This window comes from Equus caballus, chromosome 25, assembly GCF_041296265.1.
Source record: "Equus caballus isolate H_3958 breed thoroughbred chromosome 25, TB-T2T, whole genome shotgun sequence".
In the NCBI taxonomy this organism is placed as follows: Eukaryota; Metazoa; Chordata; class Mammalia; order Perissodactyla; family Equidae; genus Equus; species Equus caballus.
In genome coordinates, this window is record NC_091708.1 from 21,212,356 (window position 1) to 21,238,125 (window position 25,770).

Genomic DNA, 25,770 nt, shown 5'->3' on the forward strand with positions numbered 1-25,770 from the left:
GGTAGTATGTGTGGGATGGGGAGACCATTGCTAAAGGAATATTCTTCATTGTGTGAGGTTCTATATTAAATAGATAGTTTACTGTAAAACAATGTAGGAGGAATTTAAATAATCTATATGTCTAATAAAGCATTTAGAGAGGTGTAATAGACTGCTGCTCCTTTAAATTCTTAAAAATTGTGAAGTTTCTTGGTGTGATGGACATTTAGTGGCAAGTGGAAGATACTGTTTTTAAGCTTAGATCCAAAGTCACTTAGTTTTTCGTTTTGCTGTTACTTAAACTCATTAATTAAGAACAAATGGATTAAAGAACAAAATTGAGATAATTGTAGTACAGTGCAGATTTTATTGTATCACTGAAAATGCTGACAGAAAGAGTATGTGGTATACAGTTAATCCTTCAATCTGCTAATCCTTGCTACTGTTATGTGCTTTTATAACTGAAAAAAAAACCCAACAGTAAATTTGAGATAAGAGTTTAAATGCACAAGCTGAAATGTGATCATACTACTATGTAAGTGACATCAAAGCTGTGTATATACACTGGAAAGTTTTTGATAAGAGAATTGTAGAGATACAGTAGTTTTAATTAATATAAACAACATATTTAGTGTGGTATACAATAGTCTGCAAAGAATGACCTCGTTTTGTGGTTTATCTGTGTAATATTGGTGATTATGCTATAAAATACTGCTTTAGTACTTGTTCTTTATACAGTATTTGCTACTCATCATTTATTACCGAGTTATTCCTATTGTGGTTTATTGTATTTTAGTATAGTTGTGCTGGAGATGGTGTTTTATAGAAGCTTCCTAGATTATTGAAACATTAAGCGGTAAATGTATTAACATACTATATCATGTAGGTGAAATTAAGGTTTCTTGGCATAATGATATTGGTAGAACAAAACACGAGAAGTACCTGTGAGATCTGGTATGGTTTCTGCTAGGCTTTTGCTCTTTCTATGCCTGGCACACAGTAGGCATTTAATAAAGATCTTTTGAATGAATTGAATGCATTCTTTTGGTGAATTGTCAAGTCAGTGATCCCTCAATGTTTGCGTGTTGATTCATTTATTTAATACTGATTGAGTACTTATTAAATGTCAGGTCCTGCTGTCATGGTGCGTACGTTCTAGTGGAATAAATCAGTCAAAAAACAAATTTTAAAAATGAGATAATGGTAAGTGCTTTGTAGAGAATTGAAATAGGGTGAGGTAATGTGATAGTGCATGACTGGGTGGCTACTTTTAAATTGGCCACAGGAGGCCTTTTTGAATAAGGTGACATTTAAACTGAGATCTGAGTAATAATAAGTACTCTGAGAAGGTGGGGAATTTTTTCTTTAGGGAAAGCCCTTTAAGAGTGTGTTTTGGCAATCAAAAAAGGCCTGTATTGTGGATCTAGGAGGCAAGAGGAAGAGGGATAAGAGATTAGAGAGTTGGGCAAGGGGCTAGAGCCTGCAGAGCTTTGTAGTAAGCTGGGGGTTTTCAAGGTAAAATAGGAAGCTTTGTGGGATTTTAAGCAGAAGGGGAAATGATATCTTTTATGATTTGGAAAGGTTACCCTGCCTGCTGTATGGAGCACGGAGAGTAGAACGAGCAAGAGTGAAAGCAGGGAGACCAGTTAGGAGGCTTGTGCAGGAGTCGTAAGCAGTCAAGGCTTTGACCAGGGAAGTAGGAGTGGAGATATGGAGAGAAGTGGGTGGATTTGAGATACATTTGGGAGGATAGAGTTGAAAGAATTTTTTGATGGGTTGGAGTGGGGAAAATTGAGAAACATAGATTGTGATTGTATAAATTGTATACTTGTGTTCTTTCGTGAGATGTGGAGGGTGGGAGAGGAGCAGGTTTGGAGATCAGGGTGGGAATCTGAGGCTTAAGTTTAAAGTGCCTACTAAACATTCAAGTGGAGATGCTGAGAAGATTTGTTATGAAGGTTGATTCCAGAGAGAAGTTGGGCTGGAGATAGAGACAGGAAAATAGCCAGTGTGTATGGTTGACTTGAATCCGTGGGACTGGAGGAGATCATCTAGCAGTCTTTTTCAGTGCCCATTTCTTGAGGAAATTGGGCCCTAATGCCTAAATTATCCATTGTACGTAATTAGTACTTCTATGCTACTAGAATTGAGGAACGTTGGTGAGAATGTTGCTAGGTAATAGGATTTGGCCTAGAGCTGAATCCTGGGATGCTCTAACATGTGGAATTTGGTCAGTCAAGGAGCAAGCCTTGAGGTAGGAAGAAGCCAAGAAGAGAAAATGTTTCAAAGAGAAGGAAAGGGTCAAATGTGTGTAATGCTTATGTCAACGAAAATAATCCATAACCAATCTATAAATAAAAATTTGGGAGAGTTTATTCTGAGCTGAAATCTGAGGACCATGGCCTGGGGCCTTTCTTCCCGAAGGAAGAAAGGGCACCAAGGAAGTGAGGTATACAGAGTGGTTATATACCCCCATACAGGACATTTCACATGATTGAAATGTCCCTCCCACAAAAGTCACAAGATTGCCCTGCCCTGTTGGCACAGCGCTTGATGGACACAGCAGGTAGTGGGTCCGCTATCTCGGAGGGCGTAGCAGGAGGCAAGTCTATTGTCTTGAGCTGGGTGGTCACAGGTGAGCGCAGCAATCAGTTTCTAGCCTAAGAAAAGATGCTTAATCCTTAAAGAAATGCCGAAGGTTGGGAGGGGGAGGGAAGTTGCACCTTTATCTCAAGGGCCTTTGCTCTTGCCATAGGGAATATCTAAAGCAGATATACAATGCACGCTCAACAGCCTCTGTCAGGCCCTTTTGGAAAGACAAGGTCAGGCCGAATTAGGTTTACACAAAATGGCTTCCTCATATTCTCCAATATATGCTATTGCTTGCCATTTTTATTTGTCGCTTAAGAAATCCAAAGTGAGATACAAATGCACATGACCTTTGATTTTGGCACTGTGGGGGTAATTAGTGACTCTGATGAGTAGTCTCCTTGGAGTAGGGGGCTGGAAGCTAGATTTGAGTGGATTGAGGAACGAATGGGAGATGAGAAAGTGGAGATAGTAGCTTTGGACACACAGTCGTGTGCCAAATAATGACGTTTCGGTCAATGACGGACTGCATATACGGTGGTCCCGTAAGATTAGTATCATATAGCCCAGGGGTATAGTAGGCTATGCCATCTAGGTTTGACTAAGTACACCCTGATGTTCACACAGTAGTGAAATCACCTAACAATGCATTTCTCTGATCATGTCCCTGTTGTTAAGCAACACATGACTGTATATTGTTAATGATCCTTGACATTGTCCTTTTTCCAATCTAGTTGCTTTTATCTGTGGGTTAAAAACATGAAAATGATTATAATAATTCTGAGCTTCGCAGCATGTGGTAGGCATTGTTTAAAAAGAAACCCACACCAGAATTGTGAAAAATATGTAATAGTGTATCTTTTAAAAAGAAGAAATGAGAACCAACCTGATTAGTAACTTGCCTGGGGTCACAGTCAGTGGCCTTGGTAGTTTCAATGTCTTTGAAAGATAGTCTTGCCCATACCCTGGCCTTCTGTTCTTTAATCTCTCATCCAGTGATCTTTCCTTCTACTCTACCTCAAGTATTCAGTCCCATGGCTAGTAACTAGCTCTTATCATTACCAGTAATTGTAACTCACCCCGCCACCCCCACCCCGTAGTCTGTTTTTAGTATCTCACTTTACCTTCTCTCTTATTCCAACTCTAATGAGATCTATAATCCTTTTGATCTATACTTCTTTTCGCTGGCCCTCCCCTCATGTTATCACTTCCACCCTTGCCCAGCTAAAATAGAATCAGTGATTATAATCACTCCCTGCAAGGGTCAGCATAGCATGACTGTTGAAGCCTGGGTTTCAGTCCTGGCTGTACCACTTGCTATGTGACCTTGGGCAAGTTACCCAATTATATACCTGTTTCCTCATCTCTAAAATGTGGATACTCCCACTGGAAGTACTAACCTTGTAAGGTTGTTTTGAAGGTTATGTAAGTTTGAGATACTCCATATAGAGTGCTTCGAACGATGACAGTGCTTGGCAATATGGTCCCACACTCACTCCGTTGTTCTTGCATAGAAAACTCCAAATGTGATTAAATTCAATTCTATGTGCTTGCACCTGTGCAGCTAGAAGACAAACATAGCCACATTGACTTGTCTCACTTAAGTTCATGAACATTAACCTTAACTAGGCCCTTTATGCTGCCTGACAGTCATATATTTCACTCACTAGACCATTCACTCTTCTGCTTCCATAGGCCGATTTCATGTCATCTCCTCCTTATTTTCAGCTGATGACCCTAGATTTTAGATATTATTGAGATTATAGAAGCAGTCAGGACAGAACTTCTACAAGGTCCTACCAGAGCTACCTACCTGCCAGCTTCCTTTTCTTGTGGATAGCTATCTGTTGTGGATGGTGCTGTCTAAGGCCTGTCCCTCCACTTTTCCACTGTATCCTGTCCTCTGTCACCTGTGAAGGACATCACTCCATCAGTTCTCCCATTCTCCTCTGCATCATTGATTTTTCCATTTCTAGAGTATAGTACAAACATTCTCCCCATCTTAAAACCCTGCCATGTCTTCACATCCCTCTTTGGCTGCTGCCCCATTTCTCTGCTCCTTGCAGCAAAACTTGAGCAGCTCTTGATTCTGTTTACTTTTTTCCACATCTTGTTCTTTTTCAAATACATTGTACTATTCCTAAAGTAAAGGAAACTTTTCTCCCACTTTGTACTTGTCCTGTATCCTTGAGCACAGTACTTAAAAAAATCTCTTTTCTCATTAGTAAAAATGAGTAATAATTTACCTGCCTTCCTCATAAAGTTGGTGTGAAAATCAGGTGAGATCATGGATCTGAAAATTTCTACTGAATTGTGAAAATGAAATAAATTTATGCAATTTTTTAAACAAATCTGCTTTCATCACTTTTCTATTATTTTGATCGATGTTTTCATTATCCTTTCTAAGAAAAGGTTTGTGTGAATGAGGTGGTATTAGTATCTCAACTTGACATAATCAGCAGTTTCAAACAGTTTGTAAGAGCAATGTCCTGCCCTTTTTTAACTTGGAAATTGTGAGATTATTTGATAGGTAATGTATAACATTTCTGTTACTTTTTGAAAGAAATGTGCTAAATTTCAGCGTGCTGCAGCACTGGTCCATGCCGAAGGACACCACAGCATCTGCTCCCTGTAAGTGTGGATAAATGAATGCCTTGTGTAGTGTCTCAAAGAACTAATTTTATAACTGAATGACCTTTATGAACCCTTTAAACATTATGTAAACCTATTCCAGCAGAGGCAGTAGACTGACTACAGATGACTAATATGTATGATCAGGTCCTAGAGGCTTCAACAGAGAGATAAAGATTATACTCTCTCTCCCCCTCCTCCACACACTTCTGGTTGAATAGGTAGGTGATTTTTTTTCCCTAGTGTATTAGGGAGATCCATTCTCTGTTGGTATAGAAACTTTAAAAATTATGTGTATCTTGGGAGTTTCTACTTTTCTACTTAACTCAGTCTTCAAAGTCCTGTGTGTTTTTTGGTCTTGTTGAAATCATCCTGTTAGGAATATATTTTAGAATAGGATAGATTAAATTGGCATGCGTAGTTTGCCTTAGGAGCCTATGGACCATAGTTGCTGTGGGAAAAATGAATTCTGGATTTCAAGTTATATTTAAAATAGTAGGCTCTTGGATCCTAACCTTAATTTAAGGATTGATTGCCCTTGTTTACTGTATTCACTCAGTACTGTTTACTGTACTCAGTTATTTTTTTCAACAAAAAATATCTCTTGTGCTATATTTTTTCATTCCTTGGGTCCAGTGAGGATATTTTTTTCTGTTTGCACTGAAGTGGACTGACATCTTTATAATCAATTCTGTTTTTAGAATTAGCAGGAACCTACTTTTGGGGAGAAATTCAGGGACGACTACTTAGTGCCTGTGCCACTTTCTCAAATGGAGCGATACCACCCAAGGAACCAGAGAGGAAAAAGCTTTGCCCATAGTGAAAATCTAGGAAATCCTTCTGTCAACATATTTGGCTTTGGCACGCTCTCCTTTTGCTAATAATTGCCAAAATTTGGTTGCTCTTATTTTTTAATTTGTTAGGTTATGTATTAGAACTGCTGCCTTAGACTTTTTTTTTAATGAAATCTCAAAATTGCAGTGTTTTCTTGTGTAATATTAGTAAGCAATAGTTGGGGAGGTGCAGAGAGATTTTCTTCTTCTTTAAAACTATTGTTTTCCCTTAAATTACTAAAATAATCCAGGCTTATTATAGTAAATAAAGTATATTGAGTTAAAAAGCTTTAGGCCCCTGATCTAGGTAACCACTGTGGTCTCTGTACATGCCCTTGGTCATGTTTGTTTCTATGTATCTAAATGTAATACATGAACACAACTACATTGTGTATGTTTTTTAAAAAATCAATTGCTTAGCAACTGGCTTTTTTTTCCCTTGAGGATAATTGTAAATATTCCTTTCATCATTCATTCATATGTGCATGCGTTTAGTGAATACCTTGCTTACATAGTCATCATTCTTGTATTGCGTAGTATTCAAATGAATGCATGTGCAATAATGTATTTTACCTTTTTGCAATGCTGGATGTTTAGGGTTGTTTTTAGTGTTACAAAGAGTTGTGTAGTGCACATACTTTATGGATAGATCTTTGAAGTACTTCTGAGAGTATCTCTCTAGCATTGATTTCTGGATGTGGGATTGTTGGATCAAAGGCTGGCAGATTGGTTCAAAAACACCTGCATCAGTGCTCACAAATATCACCTTTATTTGTTCACAGATATCGACTGCCATATGAGTAACTAGCCTGGATTCAAATTTAGGCAGTTGGCCTCCACAGCCTGTGCACTTAATCTTCTGTTTCTATGCTTTTGTGTCCCCCTCAGAAAATGAGGATAATAATAATATCTGCCTATGTACTAGTTATCTATTACTGCATAACAAATTGCCTAAAACTTAGTGGCTTAAAACAACAATAAACTTTTATTATTTCATAGTTTCTGTGAGTCAGGAGTTCAGGGGTGGCTTAGCTCTGTGGTTCTGAAGGTTTCTCATGAGGTTGTGTTAAGGGCTGTAGTTATCTGAAGGCTTGACTGGCTGGAGGATTCCCTTCAGGCTTTACCACCTGGCTAGCAACTTAGTACTGGGTGTTGACTGGAGGCCTCAGTTCCTCCCCATGTGTTCCCCCCCACCCAGGCTGCTTGAGTGTCCCATGACACGGCAGCGGGAATCTCCCAATGTGAGTGATCCAAGAGAGCAAGACAGAAGCAATGGCCTTATAAACCAGCCACGTCGACTGTGTTTAATATTAGATATTGAGTATGTTTTTGTTTCAGAATTCACAGTTTTATAAGAGGGAAGTATTTGGCTAGGAAAAAAGTTTGATTTCTTGAGTATTGCTATGCTTTAGCTCTAGTTGAGTCAGATGTTCAACTCCTGTTCTTTATCTAGGAGGATAAGCAACAAAAGGAAAGCTTAGTCCTGGCTTCTTGTTTATTAGTCTTGGATAAGATAGGCCTGGTTGTTTACTGGGACTGTAGTGCTCAGTTTAGATCTATCCTGTGGAGATGACTTATTGGAATGGGAGTGCTGGCACAAGGCTGAGCAGTTAGAGGAGTCATGACTATATCCATTGCCGGTCATGACCTTCTCAAGAGAAACCTTGTGCAGGGTTGCTGCCACTTCCTTCTTTGCAGCACCCAGAAAGAAGGCCCTTCTTTGTAAGCTGTTATAAAGTGTGCTCGATTGGGAAAGGGAAGGTTTAGACAAACTAGAAACTATCCTTCAGCAAATACATTGTGGTTGAAATACCTATAGGACATCCAGTGAAGGTGTCCAGTAGAGAGATGGGTATGCGTAACTGAAGGTGAGGAGAGAGCTGGGGGATACAGATGGCATCTGGATGGTTATTAAAACTACGAGTGGATGAGATGGATTATCCTGGAAGTTTTGTGCAGAAGAAAAGGCAACCTTGGGCATAACCCTGAGTAACACTTAAAGGGCTAGCCAAGGAAGAGGATTTCACAGAGGAGTGAACAGAGAGATAGGAGGACAGCCGGAAAAATATGGCCTTATGGAAGCAAAAGGAAGACAATGTGAAAATGAGAGACAGGTCAGTACTGTCAAATGTGACAGAGAGGTCAAGTAAGATAGAGAAGGACTAGGAAGTGTCTGGTTATGATAGTGCCGAATTCAGTGATACTGGTAAGAGCAGTCTTAATGGAATTGTGGGAGTTGGCACGACTGGAGAAAATATGCAGCGAAATGAGAATAAAGTCCATGCTTCTGTTTATCAGTGCTGTATTGCACTCTTGAGAAAATAGGTGTGAGGTTATAAGTAAGTGAAGAGAATATGTAGTTAATTTTTTGAAAAATGCTTGAGGGGCTGGCCCCTTGGCCGAGTAGTTAAGTTTGCCGCTCTGCTTTGTTGGCCCGGGGTTTCGATGGTTCAGATCCTGGGTGCAGACTTAGCACTGCTATCAGGCCACGCTGAGGCGGCGTCCCACATAGCACAGCCAGAAAGACCTACAACTAGAATATACATCTATGTACCGGGGGGGGGGGGGGGGGGGGGGGGGGGGCTTTGGGGAGGAGAGGAAAAAAAGGAAGATTGGCAACAGATGTTAGCTCAGGTGCCAACCTTTTAAAAAAAAAAAAAAAAGAAAAATGCTTCAGACTAGGGGGAAGAGAGTATAGCTGGCAGGAAACAAGGGGTTGTGAAGTTTTTTTTGTTTTGTTTTTAAGATGATAGAGAATTGGACCTGTTTAAGTGTGAATAGAAATGAACTGACCTAACCTTTTAAATATATATATTTTATGGGTGCTGGGAATGAAAATACAGTTTCTGTTAGATAGAAACTAATATATATATATATATATATATATGTATATATTTATCAATTAAATCTGTCTTAATTGCCTGATTCATTCTGACCTGTCAAGGAGTAAATTCCTGCTTGTTTCTTTTACTTTTTGGCTCATATATTTCTTCTTTTTATTTCCTTTTTTCTTCATGTATTTCTATGCTACATTAATTTACTTATTCAGCAAGTGATAATTGAGTTACCCCTATGTACTAAACCACTATGTACTGTTCTGAGAACTGGATTGACTCAGAGTGATTCATGTGGTCTATAATTCATTTGTGATTTTTCACCAAGTAATCACAGTTGTAAATATTGCATCTCTTCTCCCTCTCTAAGCAAAAAAGTGTGAAAGGAAATTTATCATTCACCACAGAGTGCTCTAACCATGCTTTGCTACTGCTCACTTGACTTTGGGCAAGTCATTTAGCATGTAAGATAGCGGTTTTCAAACTTTTGGTTCTCAGGGCCCCTTTACACTTAGAAGTTATTGAGGACTCCAAAATAACTTTTGTCTGTGTGCTTGTATTTATTGATATTTACCATATTAGAAGTTAAAACTCAGAAATTTTTTGTGTTCAGTTAAAAATAATAACCCATTAAATGTTATAATCAATATATTTTAGTATGAAAAATTATTTTCCAAAACAACAAAAAGCAGTAAGAAGACTGACATTGTTTTACTTGTTTTGCACATCTCTTTAATATTTGGCTTTAATAGAAGATAGCTGGATTCTCATCTGCCTCTGCATTCAGCCTTTTGTGATATCACATGCTCTGTATCCTGTGGAAAACTCAGAACTGTATACTTGTGAGAAAAGGCAAATGATGTCTTTTGATCGTGCAGATGACCTAACAGGGCTCCCTGGACCACACACACCTGGAGAATCTCTGCTCTAGTAGCAATAGAGGGGTACTAGATGGTCTTTAAAGGCTACTATAGGTCGGAAATTGAGATCGTGTCTTTTATTTCCCACTCTTATAAAGTGCTAACGGAATGTATAGGTAAAATCAGAACTGTCATAAATGGTATTTAAAGCAGGGACAAACCGTAGAGTTGTTAGAGAAGTTGTGGACTCTTTGTGCTGTTTCAAACTGACCTCACCTAGCATAGAGTTTACCATCTAATAGAGTAACAATGTACTAAATTGGATATAGACATGGAATTTATATCCTCAGTTTGTTGAGATCAGATTTTCTGAGCGCTTTTTTAAAAAGTTGTTACTTATGTTAGTCTTACTTTTGAAATTCAGAGCAGCAGAAAATGGTTGAGATTTTTGTAATGGCTTTCCGCTTTGGGGAACATCAGACTAGCAGTGATGCCACTGACCTATTTCAGGAAGATCAGTGTAGAAAGGGTGATTTATCTGGATGGTATTTGCACAGTATACTGGGTTCTAAAGCTTAGAGTCAGAAGAGCTGGTTGTGGGTTTCAGCTACTACTTAGTAGCAATGTGATTTGGGGAAGAAATTTAACCTCTTTATTTCTGTTTCCTCATCTATAAAATTGAGTGGACGATATTCCCATTTGTCCCAGAGTTTTGAGGATTATGTGAAATTGTGTTTGTTAATGTACTTGAATCTATATAAACATTACTATCTTTTTTTTTTGGAAGAATATGCCATCACTTTGTAATTGTACAAAGGAACCCTCTCTTTGTATCCCTTTCTGTCAGACAGTTTTTCACTGAGCTTTTCATAAAGCTCAGAACTATCAATTTAGACAATTTTCAGAAGTATCCTGGGAAGTAGAATTTTCCCCCTTGATTCTTGTGCCTTTAAAGTGATGAAACTAGTTCCATTATGTCTCCTTGCCTTTTTTACTCCTATGCCACTCTACTGTCTGATCAGTTTCAGAAGTTGATTGGACTCGTTTTCTAAATACTTCATAATGAGCCTATTTTTGCATAATTTTAGTAATCGAAGAGACCATAAAGATCATCTGTTTTAGTCCTTCTTACTTTACAGGTGAAACTGATGCTAAGATAAGCCAAGCCACTTGTTTAAGATCATTTAAGTAGAACACTGGTTCTCAGCCTTGGCTGAACTTTGGAACCACCTGTAATGCTTTGTAAAAATACTAACGTCCAGGGGCCAGCCCGGTGGCACAGCAGTTAAGTTCCCATCTTCTGCTTCGGTGGCCCGGCGTTCGCCGGTTCACATCCCGGGTGCGGACGTGACACTGCTTGGCAAGCCATGCTGTGGTAGGCGTCCCACATATAAAGTGGAGGAAGATGGGCACGGATGTTAGCTCAGGGCCAGTCTTCCTCAGCAAAAAGAGGAGGATTGGGAGCAGTTAGTTTACTTTTTTTTTTTTTGGAGGAAGATTAGCCCTGAGCTAACATCTGTGCCATCTTCCTGTGCTTTATGTGTGGGATGCCTACCACAGCATGGCTTAACAAGCAGTGCATATATCTGTACCCAGGTTTCAAACCTGCGAACCCTGCACCACTAGTCCAGCCCCTCTACACACTTTTAAAGTGAATCATTTGCCTTTTAACATTCACATTTAACTTTTGTTATTGTAGATGAGACCATTTTATTTCTTAGACCTTTTATATTAAAGAGGTTTATTTTCTTTATGGGAAGTAAGCCCAACTTTTTAGTGAGAATCAAAGCTTTTTGATGTGAAGTCTTTATTTTGAATAGATTTATCAAATCAACTGGTGAAGTTTTTTTTAAATCTATGTGTATTTAACACATGGTGGTAAAACAAAGTTTATACCTATCATACCTAATAATAGAGGTTAATAATGAATCTCTTGATATAATGTTAGAAAGACATGATCTCAGGTTTTTGGAAGCATTAATTAAAATGTATAAAAATTTTATCTTGCATCTTTTATTCAGATTCTAGATTGTCATTTGTTGTTTAGAGTTTTTAAAAAAGAATCTTTATTTTTCCTATAGGTGAAAGCACTGAAGGAGAAGATCGAGTCTGAAAAGGGGAAAGATGCCTTTCCTGTAGCAGGTCAAAAATTAATTTATGCAGGTATGAATTAAATACTGAAATTAGGATGCCATTTTATTGTTTATGGTGACATTCTTTTAGTTTTAGAAATTATCATCTTACAAATTGTAGTGTATACAAATTGATTCTATCAGAAATATGATTGTACAGATAGAAGCAGTGAACAAGTAGTCGTTTGAATGTAATTCAATCTTCTCTTTAAATAAAATAGCAAAATTGACTGAAGAATATAGAAAACGTTATGTGTCAAAAGACACAAATAAGTGACAGGAAAAGAAAAGATTAATATTCACATTATATAAAAAGCTCTTAAAAATTAGGGGAGAATGGCCCCATAACAAAATCAGCAAAGGATATGAATAGGAAATTGCAAATTTAAGTAGCTTTACTAGTAACCAGGAAAATGTGTGTTAAAATAGACTTCATTTGTGAATTTTGTGGGGAAAATTCTTCTGTTTGTTCTTCAAAAGAAATACTGAACGCTGTGATTGTAGGTGACAGTAGGGTGGATCTTGAATTGCCCGTGGTTTCTCATCTCTTCCTAGATAATGGATTTTGTAGTATTTTCTTAACTGAGATGGTTTAGAGGAAACACTAACGCCATGATTAGGAATCAGAAGCCTAAAGAGGAAGACAGAAAACTAGAATTTCTGGTTCCTAGTCTTAGCCTGTTTACTTATTTCTATACAGAGTAAGAACTCTGTTCCTGTCTTAATGCTTGCAGCTTTTGATTCAATGACTTTTTAAAAATGGAAAACTAAATTCAAGGGAAAGGAAACCTGAGGGAATCCTCATCTAACACTTGACCTTCAACATGACCAGTCTTGTGTACTCTTTTGTGCTTTATTCAGTTCTGTACCGTCTGGCCTTTTGTTGTGTACCAAGTCATTTTCTGAAGTACTTTTGATTATGAATATCTCGCTTTCATAGCATTGGAACATTCCTGTTTTGCCAGATACTCGGTATTTGTGGCAGCAGGAAGTTTGTTATTTTCTCCTTCCTCTTATCAGGAAGGATTATGGATTATTCCCCAGGGGGATCCCTGGGCAATTGCAGTATTGAATTTTATTTGTCTTCATGATCTCCCCTTTCTCAGGACCTAGTTAATGTTTCCTTACCCAGCACGTCTTTTTTTTATAAGTAATAATTTTGAAGAATTGCTTGGGATATCTATATACAGTGTATGTTTGATATCTTAGTCAAATGCTTATGCCTTCTTCACTAGTCATGTTTCTATTTCCATTTATCTTTATCTTGGCTGATTGGTTAATGTTTTTCTTTGGGGAAAGTGTTGACTAATAGAATTGCCATTGGTGATTGTTTTAACTTCAGTTATGCATAAGACAAAGGTTATGTTGCCTTAAATAACATGTTTTTTCTCTTAATGAATTAGGCAAAATCCTCAATGATGATACTGCTCTAAAAGAATATAAAATTGATGAGAAAAACTTTGTGGTGGTTATGGTGACAAAAGTAAGTTCTAGCTTCATTCTGTATATTTTGCTGCCTGCAGGTCTTTAAAAAACAATGCCTCCCAAGTCCAGCCTTTACGCTTTGAGGTGAATACACTTGATACACATCCAGAGTGGCACGCACTTAACTGTTAGTAAAGAGTCTAAGTTTCCCTTGGGTCAACCGTAAAGTTAGTAATTTGATATGTTTGTAGTTTGAACGTAATTTTGAGTAAATTAAAACAGTTTTATATAAATATCTTGTTGAAAATTGTTAGGTTTTGCTGGAGTAGTGAAATCACTAATTATGTAATTATTAGAAAATGTGGTTCTTAGAAATTGAATAATGTTTCTTATTTTGTAGTTTTTAATAGGGGTGCCTTAAAGGGACTTGCTATGTTATCTACTAGACCTGACAAACTCCTCAAGGCAGAAAAGTCATGTAGACTTATAATTTCAGTGTTATTTCTTAGTTAGTGGGGTAGATTTTTAGAAACAAAAAAAAAGGAAAAGGCAGCTAAAGAAATGATAGAATGATCATTGTGAAGAAGTTTTAAACAGAAACAATATTTAGGAGATTTTATTAAAGTCTTAAGTTTTTCCCTAAAGTAGAGAATGAATGTGTTTTCAGAGATTTTTAAAATTTATGTCCTTGTTTAAAGATACATAAGCATGCAGTGGAGAGTTAAGACAGAGAAGTGGTGGTACTGACATTTGTTTTTAGGACTGAATTGCTATAATCTGAGAAGAACAGTGTTACTTCTAGCTCTAGAAATAAGTTTAAATAGTTAATTGAAACCAGTTTATCAAAGACCAAAAGTAGAACAAATAAATTTTTAAGAAGTACGGTTTTTTTTCTTAAATAGCAAAATAATTGATTTGTGCAGTGGAAAATAGAGTTGAACAAATAAATTTTAATTACTATACAGTAATTAAATACTATACTTTGTACTGAGAAACAAAAAACAGGTAAACAGCTGTTTTTTTTACATGTGTTGGACTTAAAAGTTTTACATCCATTAGAAGCCATATTGATTTTGCTATATTTAAGCACTTATTAAATGTTTAGCTTTAAATCAGAGGAACAGAATTCATATTAGGAAACTTTGTCTCATCTAGTTTTTTTATCTAGTTTTTAAAAAAATTGTGATAAAATATACATAACGCAAAATTTGCCAGTTTAACCATTTTTAAGAGTACAGCTCAGTGGCATTAAGTAATTACATTCACGTTATTATGCAGTCATCACTACATCCATCTCCAGAACTGTTTTCACCTTCTCAAACTGAAACTATGTACTGTTAAAGGATAACTCCCCATTTTCCCTTCCCCCCAGCCCCTGGCAACCATTCTACTTTCTGTCTGTGAATTTAACTGCTCTGGGTACTTCGTATTAGTGGAATCAAATGGTATTTGTCCTTTGTGACTGGCATATTTCCTTTAGCATAATGTCTTCAAGGGCCATCCATGTTGTAGCATGTGCCTGAATTTTTGTCCTTTTCAGGGCTGAGTAATATTCCATTGTCTCATCTCATTTTATCATGCATAGTACATAATGGAAAATGTGGTAGCCACACATGTGGAAATCTATTTGTTATTGGTCTTATTTCCTTTAGTATTACAGTAACCTTGACTATTTAGAACGTAACTAAAAAATTAAGCAGCATGGGTCTCAGAATAGGTGCATGCATTTGAAGAGTAGCTACTTGGAGTTGAACCTATTCTTATTTACATAGAATTCTAATGATATTTGTGGTCATTTTATTTTCAGGTGAATAATAGAGGCCAGTTGTTAGAAGGGGAAGAAAACAACTACAGTTAAGCATTATGAAAGTGATGAGAAATGACCTTCTTATAAAGAAGAGACAGGAAAAAGCTGATAAGATCAAAACTAAGCAGGAAAAAAAGCAGATGGGTTTGATCCCGTTTAGAATGAGGCTTAAATAGCTCTTTGTGGCAACAAATACCTTGAGGGCATGGTTGTTGCAACATTATATTGATCACAAATAATCTTAAGGGAAATATTAAAGGAGTATAACACATCTAAATTACGTTTTTATCCAGATTGCAATTCAGAACATCAATAATTTGTGGAGTATTATATTGGCAGTCAAGAAAGTTAGAGAGCTCAATGTAAGACTTAGAATAGGGAAAGGAGAGCGAATGCTGCTAGTCGTTTTTAAAGCCCTCTCCCGCTGCCTTGCGCTCACCACTTTTCCAGTGTGCGCCTCTGCTAGCTCACATCGAACAAGACAAGACTCGGCTCCCTGCTTTTACAGTTTGTTCGTTTATACTTGGGGCAAATTATCTTGAATTTTAACCTTGTCTTCCACCAAAAATTACCTTTTGTCTTTAGGAAAGTTATGAGCTAAACAGGTAGTGAGTATTGATAAACCTTAGGAGAAGAATAAAACTCATAGTATGATTTTTACACATATGTAATTGCTTTTTGCTCTGTGGGAACCTCTCTGCTTCTAGTTCAGAAAGTTCTGAGCATGTAGTTATAACTTTATTTTACCTTTATTTTTCTGTTTGACTACATATACATCTCAAAATGTTATGTCAGCCTCTTTGTATTTATACCTATTGGTTTGTAGTTAGTATTGGGATTTTCCTCCTGCTTCTAAAATACTGCAGAATATCTGGCATGTTCATTAATCATAGTTCTATTTATATGTCCATTATAAGAAAGTTACTTTGGTAATGCTTTTAAATGACAATGAATACTTTAAAGTTATAGCCAAGGAATTTAAATTATAAATTGGGGCAGGGGGCGTTGTGTGGTTCTTTTTCTGGGTACACATTCTCTCTATTATTGAATACTGGCTTCTTTTTCATATTAACTTGATGGGAAGACTGGAACTGTTGCCTAAAGCTATTAGAGGTTGATAGTTAAGGTAATATATATGCTTTCATCAGCTTTGAAAGAGTAACATAAATAGTGATTCAGATTGCTAATATTGATCTCATTTATTATGTCACTTTACAAAATTATTTTCAAGTTGTGGGTTTGTTTGTTACATTTTTTGTAGCATCCTGTAACAATACAGTCTAATTAGAGATCGGGTAATGATGTAGTATTTTATCATAATTCTTTATTTTGCTTTTTACTGTGTTTTAGCCCAAAGCAGTGACAACAGCAGCACCAGCTACAACTCAGCAATCAAATTCTGCCACGACTGCCACAGTTAGTTCCTCCACAGCACCAGCTGCGGCTCAGGCTCCAACCCCCGCCCCTGCCTTGGCTCCCGCTCCCACGCCTGCATCCATCACTCCAGCATCAACAACAGCGTCTTCTGAACCTGCACCTGCTAGTGCAACGAAACAGGAGAAGCCTGCAGAAAAGCCAGCAGAAGCACCAGTGGCTACTAGCCCAACATCAACTGACAGGTAAGAACTGGATTCTAGGAAATTGTATCTCACAATATGTTTATAACAAGAACTTCATGCATGTATTTATTTTGATTATTGTTTTGATCAAACTAACTTTATCTGCTGTGTTAAAGTTTTTCTAAACTTTGAACTCTGGCTTGTGTTTGTTTAAATTTCGGTAATCCAGATTTGTATACTGTGCATTGGGGTTTTTTCCCCCCAGGGGGAAGGGAAAGAGGGTCAAAGTTGTTATTCATTTTGTGTACAAGAATTAGGAAATACAAATGACCAAAAAGAAAAAGAATTATAAAATAACTTGACATTATAATTTGACATATAAATAATATGACATTCCCCCAATCATCATTCATATTTGATCTGTATTGTTTCTGATCATTGTCATATATATATCACGAAGATCCTTCCATGTCAGTAAATATTTTCGCTTGCTGCTTAGCATTGTGTTTCAGTCTGACATTTGTTAGCTTGTAACCTTAGAAAAGTAATTAACATCTTTGAGTTTTTTCCTCATCTGTAAAATGGGAATGACAATAGGACCTATCTGATAGAGTTGTTATAAGGGTTAAATGAAATAATGAGTGTAATAGATGTGGAATAGCACATGGCACACAATTAGTGCAGAGTAACTATCAGCTATTATGGATATGTCACCTACTACCACGTGAATTGTTTCAATTTTGCACTGTTTTGTCTATACTTTTGTGAACTTGTGTAGAAATTTAAACTTTTGCCTGTGCAGATCTTCAGATATTTTTTCCCCAATGATAAATAAAATAACCAAAGCAAATGCATCAATTCTCTTGGCTGGAAATAGTACAAGGGAATTACTCTTTCATCTGAGAGCACAGGTTGTATTATGTCCAGTGTTCACTGGCACTGGAGCTGTTTGTATTTTGTGACTTTAGTTGCAGCTCAAGACTCCAGTGGTATTAGTTAAGAGTCCTTGGACTCAGAACCAGACACAGTGGAAACCTATGCAGCTACTGGAAACACTTACTGACGTGGAAGGATGTTTGTGATAAATACAACAATGGTCAGAAAGAATGTGGTCATGTTCCTTCATTTTAGTATTCTGCCTTTAAGTGCGGTTTCTGTGTCTGACCCAGTCAGCTGTGTGGAGGGGTTTGAGTCACCTGGTTCATTGCTCACTCGGGGCCTCTCTCCAAGGAATTGATTCCCTAAGAAGAGAGCATAGGCTCAGTTAATAAAATATTTTCCCTTTGCCTGCCTGCCTCACTTGACTTTAGGTATTCTGAGGCACCATTTCCTAACTTGATCCTTCTCGCATGTATAGCTAGAAATGCATTCAACACTCTTACCTAGTGGGAGACAATCCAGAGTCAGGTTAAGTTATTATGTCAAAAGGCTTTGGTCAATTTTGTGTATGGTGGGGAACTTACAAATTTAACAAATTGGTTTCCCAAAGCATTTAAACATTGTAAACTTAATTAAATCTTGGGTAAGTACAGTATGTCTATTTTCTTAAATGCTTTAAGCTCCTTAAAAAATTCATAGTATGAGAATTTCAGAATTGATCAATACGTTTTAATGCGCTAATATCAATTCAAATTTCTTTATTGTTTCTATTTTAAGGTACAGTCTTATTTACCTAGTCTCAAGAGTCAGGATTACCTTTTCAAACCTATAGAGGTTGCATAAATGAGTTGATGGTCAGGGATCCAGAAGAGCAGACACCAGAGTCACTTACTTAGTTGCGCTTTGTATGCCAACAATTTACTCTTATTTCTCAAAATTACATACCTCAGAGAAGGGTAACACAGGAAGGGAAGGATGTGAGAAGCTCAGAAAACAAACTACTTAAGTATACCTTAGTCCTTTCATTTGTGCTATAAAACGTTTAGTGTCCTGTAAAGCACAAAACTTAGTGAGATAATTATCAGGAGATGTGCTGGTAAGAATTTGAGGGGTGGCAGAAACTCTGTCCATTGCCACTGATCTGATATTTCATTTATTAATGATTTGTTTCTTTAGGTTGGTTTTGTTCTTTAAAAACCACCTATTACAATGCAAATTCTACTTATTGATGTCTCCCTTAGAGAAACTGCACTTGTGCATAAGGACTGTATTGTTTGTAATTGAGGACAAATTGGAACCAACTTAAATAGCCATTAGTGAGGGAATAACTTGACCTGTGATTTATTCATATTAGAGAACGTTGCTGCTCAGTGCATGGTAGTCAGTAGGCAGCATCAGCATCACTGGAAGTTAGTTTGAAATGAATTCTTAGGCTCCACCCTAGACCTCTAAATCAGAGTTATTTGGGGTGGATTCCAGAAATCGGTATTTTAACAAGCTCTCCTGGTGAATTCTTGGACAACCTAAAGTTTCAGAAGCCCTGATAACCAATACTAAAGTATGCAGCTGTATGCATATTAAATGAATGTGGTTTCAAGGCTTTGTTATCAAATGGAAAAAGCAAATTGCAAAACAATATAGGCAATAACCATACACCAAACAAAAGCCACCAAACAACATGGTGTATTTTATGTGGGTATGCATAGTAATGTATAGAAAACCAGTAGCGAAGGGACAACACACTAACTGATAAGTGGCTTCCTCTGCAGATGGGGAGGGGAGAAGTGGTGAGGCAGAAACAAGAATGAAGAACTGTGGTTAAACAATACCGCAGTCTTATCTGTAATGTTTAGAAAGAAATTTTAAAACTGTGCAAAAATAGCACAAATTGTTCTGTAAAAGAACAGTAATGAAGGGGACTAGTCCTACCATATAGCAAAATATATTATACATGGTAATGATTACAACAATTTACTATAGCTCTTCCTAGAGAGACTGCTCAGTGAAATAGTAGTCTAGAAACAGACCAAAATGCCTACAGGGACTTAATATAAGATAAAGATGTAATTTCAGACCACTGTGAGAAAAATGCTACTGGGATAAATGCCTGTCCATCTGGAGGGAAAAAAGATAGATCACATACCTCCACTCGTAAAAATAAATTGTAGATGGATAAAGATTTAATGTAAAAGTGAAACCATAAACCAGAGGAGAATGTGGGAAAATAAAGATAATCTTAACCAAAAATGTCATAAAAAGAACAATTGATAAATTTGACTACAGAAAGAATTTTAAGGTTAGAAACCAAACTGAAAATTCCTTAATAAGAGCTTGATTTGGTGAATTAAATGGAATACTGTGAGTCTTTGGGAAAAAATTGAGGTGGTTGTGGCTGCGCTGACATGGAATAATTGTTAAATAAAATACGCTAAAGCAAGACACAAGTTGTTATGTAGAAACTGGTGGTAGTGATGTCTCTGGGTAGGGGTCTTGGGCAGGGTTTTCTCAGAACTAAAGTCTACTGTGTTTTGTTTTTAAAATTGGGACAGAAGTATAAGTGTGTTGTGTTGTGTGTGTGTTAATCTAAACTTCTAACTCTTACCTTTACCACTTTTGTAAACTTCGTTTTATTTTCCTTTAGTCTACTCTTTATGATCTTTCATAATCTTGTTTTTGTCTACTTTGTTTTCCATACTTACTTTTCTACAGTTCCCCAACAGAAACTTAGTCTTTTTAACTGGTTTACTTTGGTTACAACTTGGGTTTATCCCATCTCTGCATATTTTGCTTACGCTATGTTCCTTCAGTTTCTGTGTTCAAAACTGAAGTATAAGACCTAACTGAAATTCCGCTTTGTAAAGACTTCCTGGGCCTTTCCAGCCTCGTGTGGTTTCTACATGTGCCATTTATCGTGGACTGCTTTTGCTGTTTCTTCTACTGTGACTTCACTTATAGATTATTTAACTTCTCATGTAAACTCTTTCAGGGAAATAGTTGTGCATTGTCCTTTTTGTATTCCTTAAGTAGTAAGCTATCTGTAAGGATGTTATTTTGTGTCCTTGGACATTTAAAATGATGGATTTTCAGAATAGAATGAGTGTTAAGATTGAAATTTCTTCCCAAACCATACCTATTACGGATAAAGCTTTGAGGGTTTAATCTAGAAGAATGTTGAAATGCTGTAGCTAAACTTCTGCATTTAATTAAAATCAAAGACTCTTTGTAAATTAGGCAGTTACTAAACTTTAATGTGAATTTTACGTACTTTTCTGATATATGATTTTCTAAAAACCTTTTACAGTACCTCAGGAGATTCTTCTCGGTCAAACCTTTTTGAAGATGCAACAAGTGCGCTTGGTAAGTATGTAAGTTGTAAATAACCTTAGAAGAGAGAGGGAAGAGGTTTAAGTTTTGTTTTTCTAGATCATGAAAATCTGTTCATTTTCATGGTAGCTAATAATCAAGGTACTGAATGATTTAGGTGATTATTCAGTTAATGATGTTGCTAAAGGGCCGGCTCCGTGGCCGAGTGGTTAAGTTCGCATGCTCCGCTGCGGCGGCCCAGGGTTCGGATCCTGGGCACGGACATGGCACCACTCGTCAGGCCACGTTGAGGTGGTGTCCCACATCCCGCAACTGGAAGGACCTGCAACTAAGATATACAACTGTGTACGGGGGGGGGTTTGGGGAGATAAAGCAGGAAAAAGAAAAAAAAAAGATTGTCAACAGTTGTTAGCCCAGGTGCTAATCCTTAAAAAAAAATAAAGAAGATTGGCAACAGTTGTTAGCCTAGGTGCAAATCTTTTAAAAAAAAATAAATAATGTTGCTAAAGACTTTGTAAATTATTGTTTATATATTGACTCCTTTAAATTGTACTGTTAAAGTTAAGCATACTCCTTTCCTTAAAGCAAATAATTGTCCATTTTCCAAATGTGAATTTTAAATGAGATCTTAACAAAGTTTGATCTGTGTACAGGTTTATTACAAAGTGTCTTCAAAATGAGTATAAAATGTTACTAAATCTGTCTCACACTTGCTCTTTATTCACCTCTAGCCTTTTATTCCAGCTTGTAGCCCTATAGGTTCCTATCTACATCTTGTCGCTTCTATAGTACTTGCAGTGAAAATGCCTTTTTATCCCACCTTTCACTTTTGCCTCTTGAATAATGTCTTTCCATCTCCCCTTCGTACCTAATCTGTCAAAATCATTTGTTTCTTTCCCCATTTTCCCATTGTAACACCTCTGGTATGGTTCCTGCTGTGCCTGCTAATTAACAAGTCCGTGGGCTGGCACCCCCATTCCTGCCCTTTGGTACTCTTCTATGTTACTGGAAATGGGAGGTAGACAGACAGCTGGGCACAGCAGCTTCAGTGGACTGTGGGCTTCTGGATTCCTGCTTAGCTGCTGCAGCAGTGGTAGCACCTCATTAAGATCTGGAGTAGGCCCTCTGTCCTAATTGGACTTCAATTCCATGATGCCCTCACTGCTGTGGGAAAGGGCATACTGGTTACCCATAGCATGTAGGGGCAAAACAGTTTAAATAATCAACCTAAGTTCACCTGGATGTACCAGACCCACGTTCACATATTTGAGGGACTGTTTTCTGGGACTACTCTGCTACCAAATGAATATAAGTTAGTGTCCAGTCAGAAAAACAGAAATCTGTTTCGAACATGGGATGGCTTAATCTTAGGAAATTGTTACAAAGATACTGGAAGGGCTCACGGAGATTACAAAGAGATGGGTAAAATGCTCTGTAGTGTCAGAGCTGGAGCCAGCTGACACTTGCCCCTGGTGCTGCTGAAGGCTCTGGCCCTTGCCACTGCTGTTTCATTCAGTTGGACTGCATTGATGCTACCGAGCAGGGGTCCAGGAGACCACAGCTCTAGCTGCTGCTGCTACAGCTACACCAAAGCCTCTGATACTGATAGCTTACCTTTACATCTTATGTCTCCTACAACAGCCATTGTCAACTTGATGGTCTCGGGATCCCTTTACTCTTTCATTTACCCAGTCTTTGTGTTGATACCTTGCTTCTTTAAACTTTCCTTTTTGGGGACTCTGACACTACTCATTTCTTGATCTGTACCTCTGACTTTTCCTTCTTAGGCTTTCTTGTTAATTCTTTCTATTTTACCTTGCCCTTAAATATATGAGTTTTCTATGGTTCTGCTCTAGGCCATAGTTCAAAGTTCAAATTATAGGAATGGCAGATACCACCCATCTACTATAAGAGCTCCCCCAAACTATAACATCTTTAAACTGCTAATCAGAAAATCTACCACCTCCACAAACTCCTTAGGTTCCAGATTGATTCATCTTTTCTTCCCCCATCTGATACTTCTCCTTTGTTCCTTTCCTTGTTTGCATCATCATCCACCTTCTACCGAAACCTTGCTGTCTTCATCCTTGACCCGCTGCCTCCCCTGGCCCCGTGAGCCCAGGAGTCCTGTTGATCCTCCTTCCTGAAGTCTCTAGAATATTTGTTTCCACTGCCAGTCAATTGCCTTAGTTTATGTGCTTACGCCACTGATACTCTTGCATTATTCTCTTCTAACTGGTCTATTCCTGCCATAGTGGGCTTTCTAAAAGGCACATCTGATGAGGTCATTGTTAGTTCCTTTCATAGCTCCTCGTGGCCTAGAAGATAGGTCCGAACTCACTCTTAAAGATAGAAGGTTTCTCATCACTACTTTTTTAGCCTCATTAACTCTGTCTCATGTTATCCATTGTCTCTAGTTTTCCTACAAGTCATTTGCCCTTGTACTTTTAAGCTCTGAAAAGTATCAAACTACTTATAGGCATTTCTTTTTGAGTTTTTATAACTTGATTAATTAGGAAGTGTGATTTTAGGAGAGATAGCCTAATGATTAGGTGTGGTGCTCTGCACTCTGACAGCCTGCGTTTGTGTCTCTGCTCCAGGACTTACCAGACATTGATACCACGATCAAATTATTAATCTCTCTAAGCCTCAGCCTAATCTTAAAGGGAGAGGAATATTAACCTTTTTCATAGAATTGTTGTGAGAATTAAATGAGAAACACTACATTAAAATAGTGTGATCTGATACTCCACAGCTCTTAATTTTGTTTACATTGATGCTAATTTCTGTATCTGGTAGCTAGATTACTGAAAGTGTATTGCCACTTGAATGACTTTATGCTAGAATTCTGTCAGTTGGTAATTAAGAAAATAAAATTATATTAACAAGTAAGGAAACATCATTACTCTAAACAAGATATTAAATGCCAAATTTGCTTAGTGATAATTAGTTTTTTTAAGATATACTTTCATAGCTATTAAATACCTTTATTGACAATTCCACAGAAAAAAAGTCATTCAACTGATATTGTCACCTATGGGTCAGAGAAATAGTGATGCAAAATGATATGTCTCTTTGCACAGTTGAACTTTGCATTCAAGTAGGGGAAAGAAAAAAAGAATGTAACAAAATAGATTGCAAATCATATTAAGAAAACTAATGGCTTCCATAGAGAAAAAAAGAAGGCTACTTATATTTAGGATAGTTAGGCAATACCTCTAAGACTGTAATGATTAAATTGAGAACTGGAGCCTGTAAACAAACTGGCCATCCAAGACGCCTGGGGTCTAAGGTTCTGGGGCAGAGAAGGTACGGCTTGTGAAGTAAACTGGAGAAGATTGGTGTGGTGTGTAGAGGATTGTGGAGGGTTGGGAGCCTGAAATGAGATGAGGTTTTCTTTTTTAAAAGCTTTTGCAACTGTCTGCAGAATGGGTTGTGGGCCTGGGGGCAGGAGAGGAAGCAGGGTGTGATCCAGACCAGAGGTCGTTGTGGACTGGTCTTGAGTGAAGGCAGAGGACAAAGAGGGAAGAAGATAGGTCTGGGTTATAAGTTAGAGAAGGATCTACCAGATAAGTTGTAGACTAGATGTGGAAGGAGAAGAAAGGGAATTGAAACCACCGAGGTTTCTGATTCAAGCACTTGGATGGATAGAGGTGCTGTTTTTTGAAATGGAGAAGGCAGATAATGGTGGGACACATTTGAGGGGAAAATCTTTAGAGATGCAAAGTCACATAATGATACTGGTTGAAGAGTCAGTGAAATGCGAGGAAGTGGACATTGCATGTGCAGATATATGTGGCTGCGCAGGGAAGAGAGCAGAGGGACCAGTTCCTGAAAGAGGAATTCGGATGCAGTCAAGGGAGGCATGTTTTTGTTTTTAGGATGACATGCCAGGACATAGTTAAGTGGTGATCAGGATAATTTAAGTGGAGATGTTGGAACGGTGGGAGACGGACATCAGAAAGGATCACCAAAGAGTCCAGTTCTTTGGGGAGACAAGAAAGGGAGTAGTACCCAGAACACAGATGAAAGAAAAAATAGGTTAAGTGAGGTAAGTGTAGTGGGAGAGAGTTTGGCTTTCTTTCAGTCAGTGTGTTTCTTGTCTGACATTTTCATGAAGAACGAGTTAGGTTTTCAGCTGAGAGAGTCGGAGAGAGCCTGTGGGAAATAACTTACTGGAATAGTAGTGCTTGGGGCATTTGTATAGTATGGGAAGTTTTTCTTTGTATAGTATGGGAAATTCTAACTTTCTAGCTTCTAACCTCCTCTCTCCCACTATTTTGATAATAAAAGGTGTCAAAGGAAAACTGAACTTGTTATAGCAGAGTTGATTGCTTGAAATGTCCCTTCTACTTGTTTTTAAAAATCAGTTCATCTGTCTCTTCTTCCAGGTTGTCTTCCCTGACTTGCTGATTCTCTCCTATATTTGTGCTACATTTGTACCTGATTTTCCTATTAGACTTATTAAACATACTCTAGTAGTTTTCTGTTGCCACTGTAATAAATTACCACAAACTTAGCGGTATAAAACAATACAGATTTGTTATTTAAAGTACCGTAGGTTAGAAGTCCAACATGGGGCTCGCTGAACTAAAATCAAGGGACTAAATGACTGGGCTAAAATCAGGGCGGCATTCCTTTCTCTAGGCTCTAGGGGAGAATTTGTTTCCTTGTCCTTTCCAGCTTTTGGAGGCTGCCCACATTGCTTGGCTCAGAGCCCCTTCCTCCATCATCAAAGGCAGCAGCATGGAATCTGACTCTGCTTTTGTCTTCTCTTCCTTACATCTGTTTCTCTGACCCTCTCATCTGTTTCCCTCCTACTTTTAAGGACCGTTGTAGTTAGATTGGGCCCACCTAGATAATTCAGGATAATTTCCCTGTCTTAAAGTGAGCTGATTAGCAACCTAACTCCCTTTTG

The 25,770-nt window shown here is 37.7% G+C and overlaps 1 protein-coding gene across 1 annotated transcript in view; it reads left to right on the forward strand.

Moving 5' to 3' along the window:
- RAD23B (RAD23 homolog B, nucleotide excision repair protein) overlaps positions 1-25,770 on the forward strand; it is a 48,665-nt gene that overhangs the window by 3,991 nt on the left and 18,904 nt on the right. The window contains exons 2-5 of the mRNA XM_023629842.2: positions 11,808-11,889; positions 13,262-13,341; positions 16,441-16,709; positions 20,830-20,885. Of these exons, the coding sequence (XP_023485610.2) occupies positions 11,808-11,889; positions 13,262-13,341; positions 16,441-16,709; positions 20,830-20,885 (487 nt within the window). The remainder of the gene's footprint in view (positions 1-11,807; positions 11,890-13,261; positions 13,342-16,440; positions 16,710-20,829; positions 20,886-25,770) is intronic.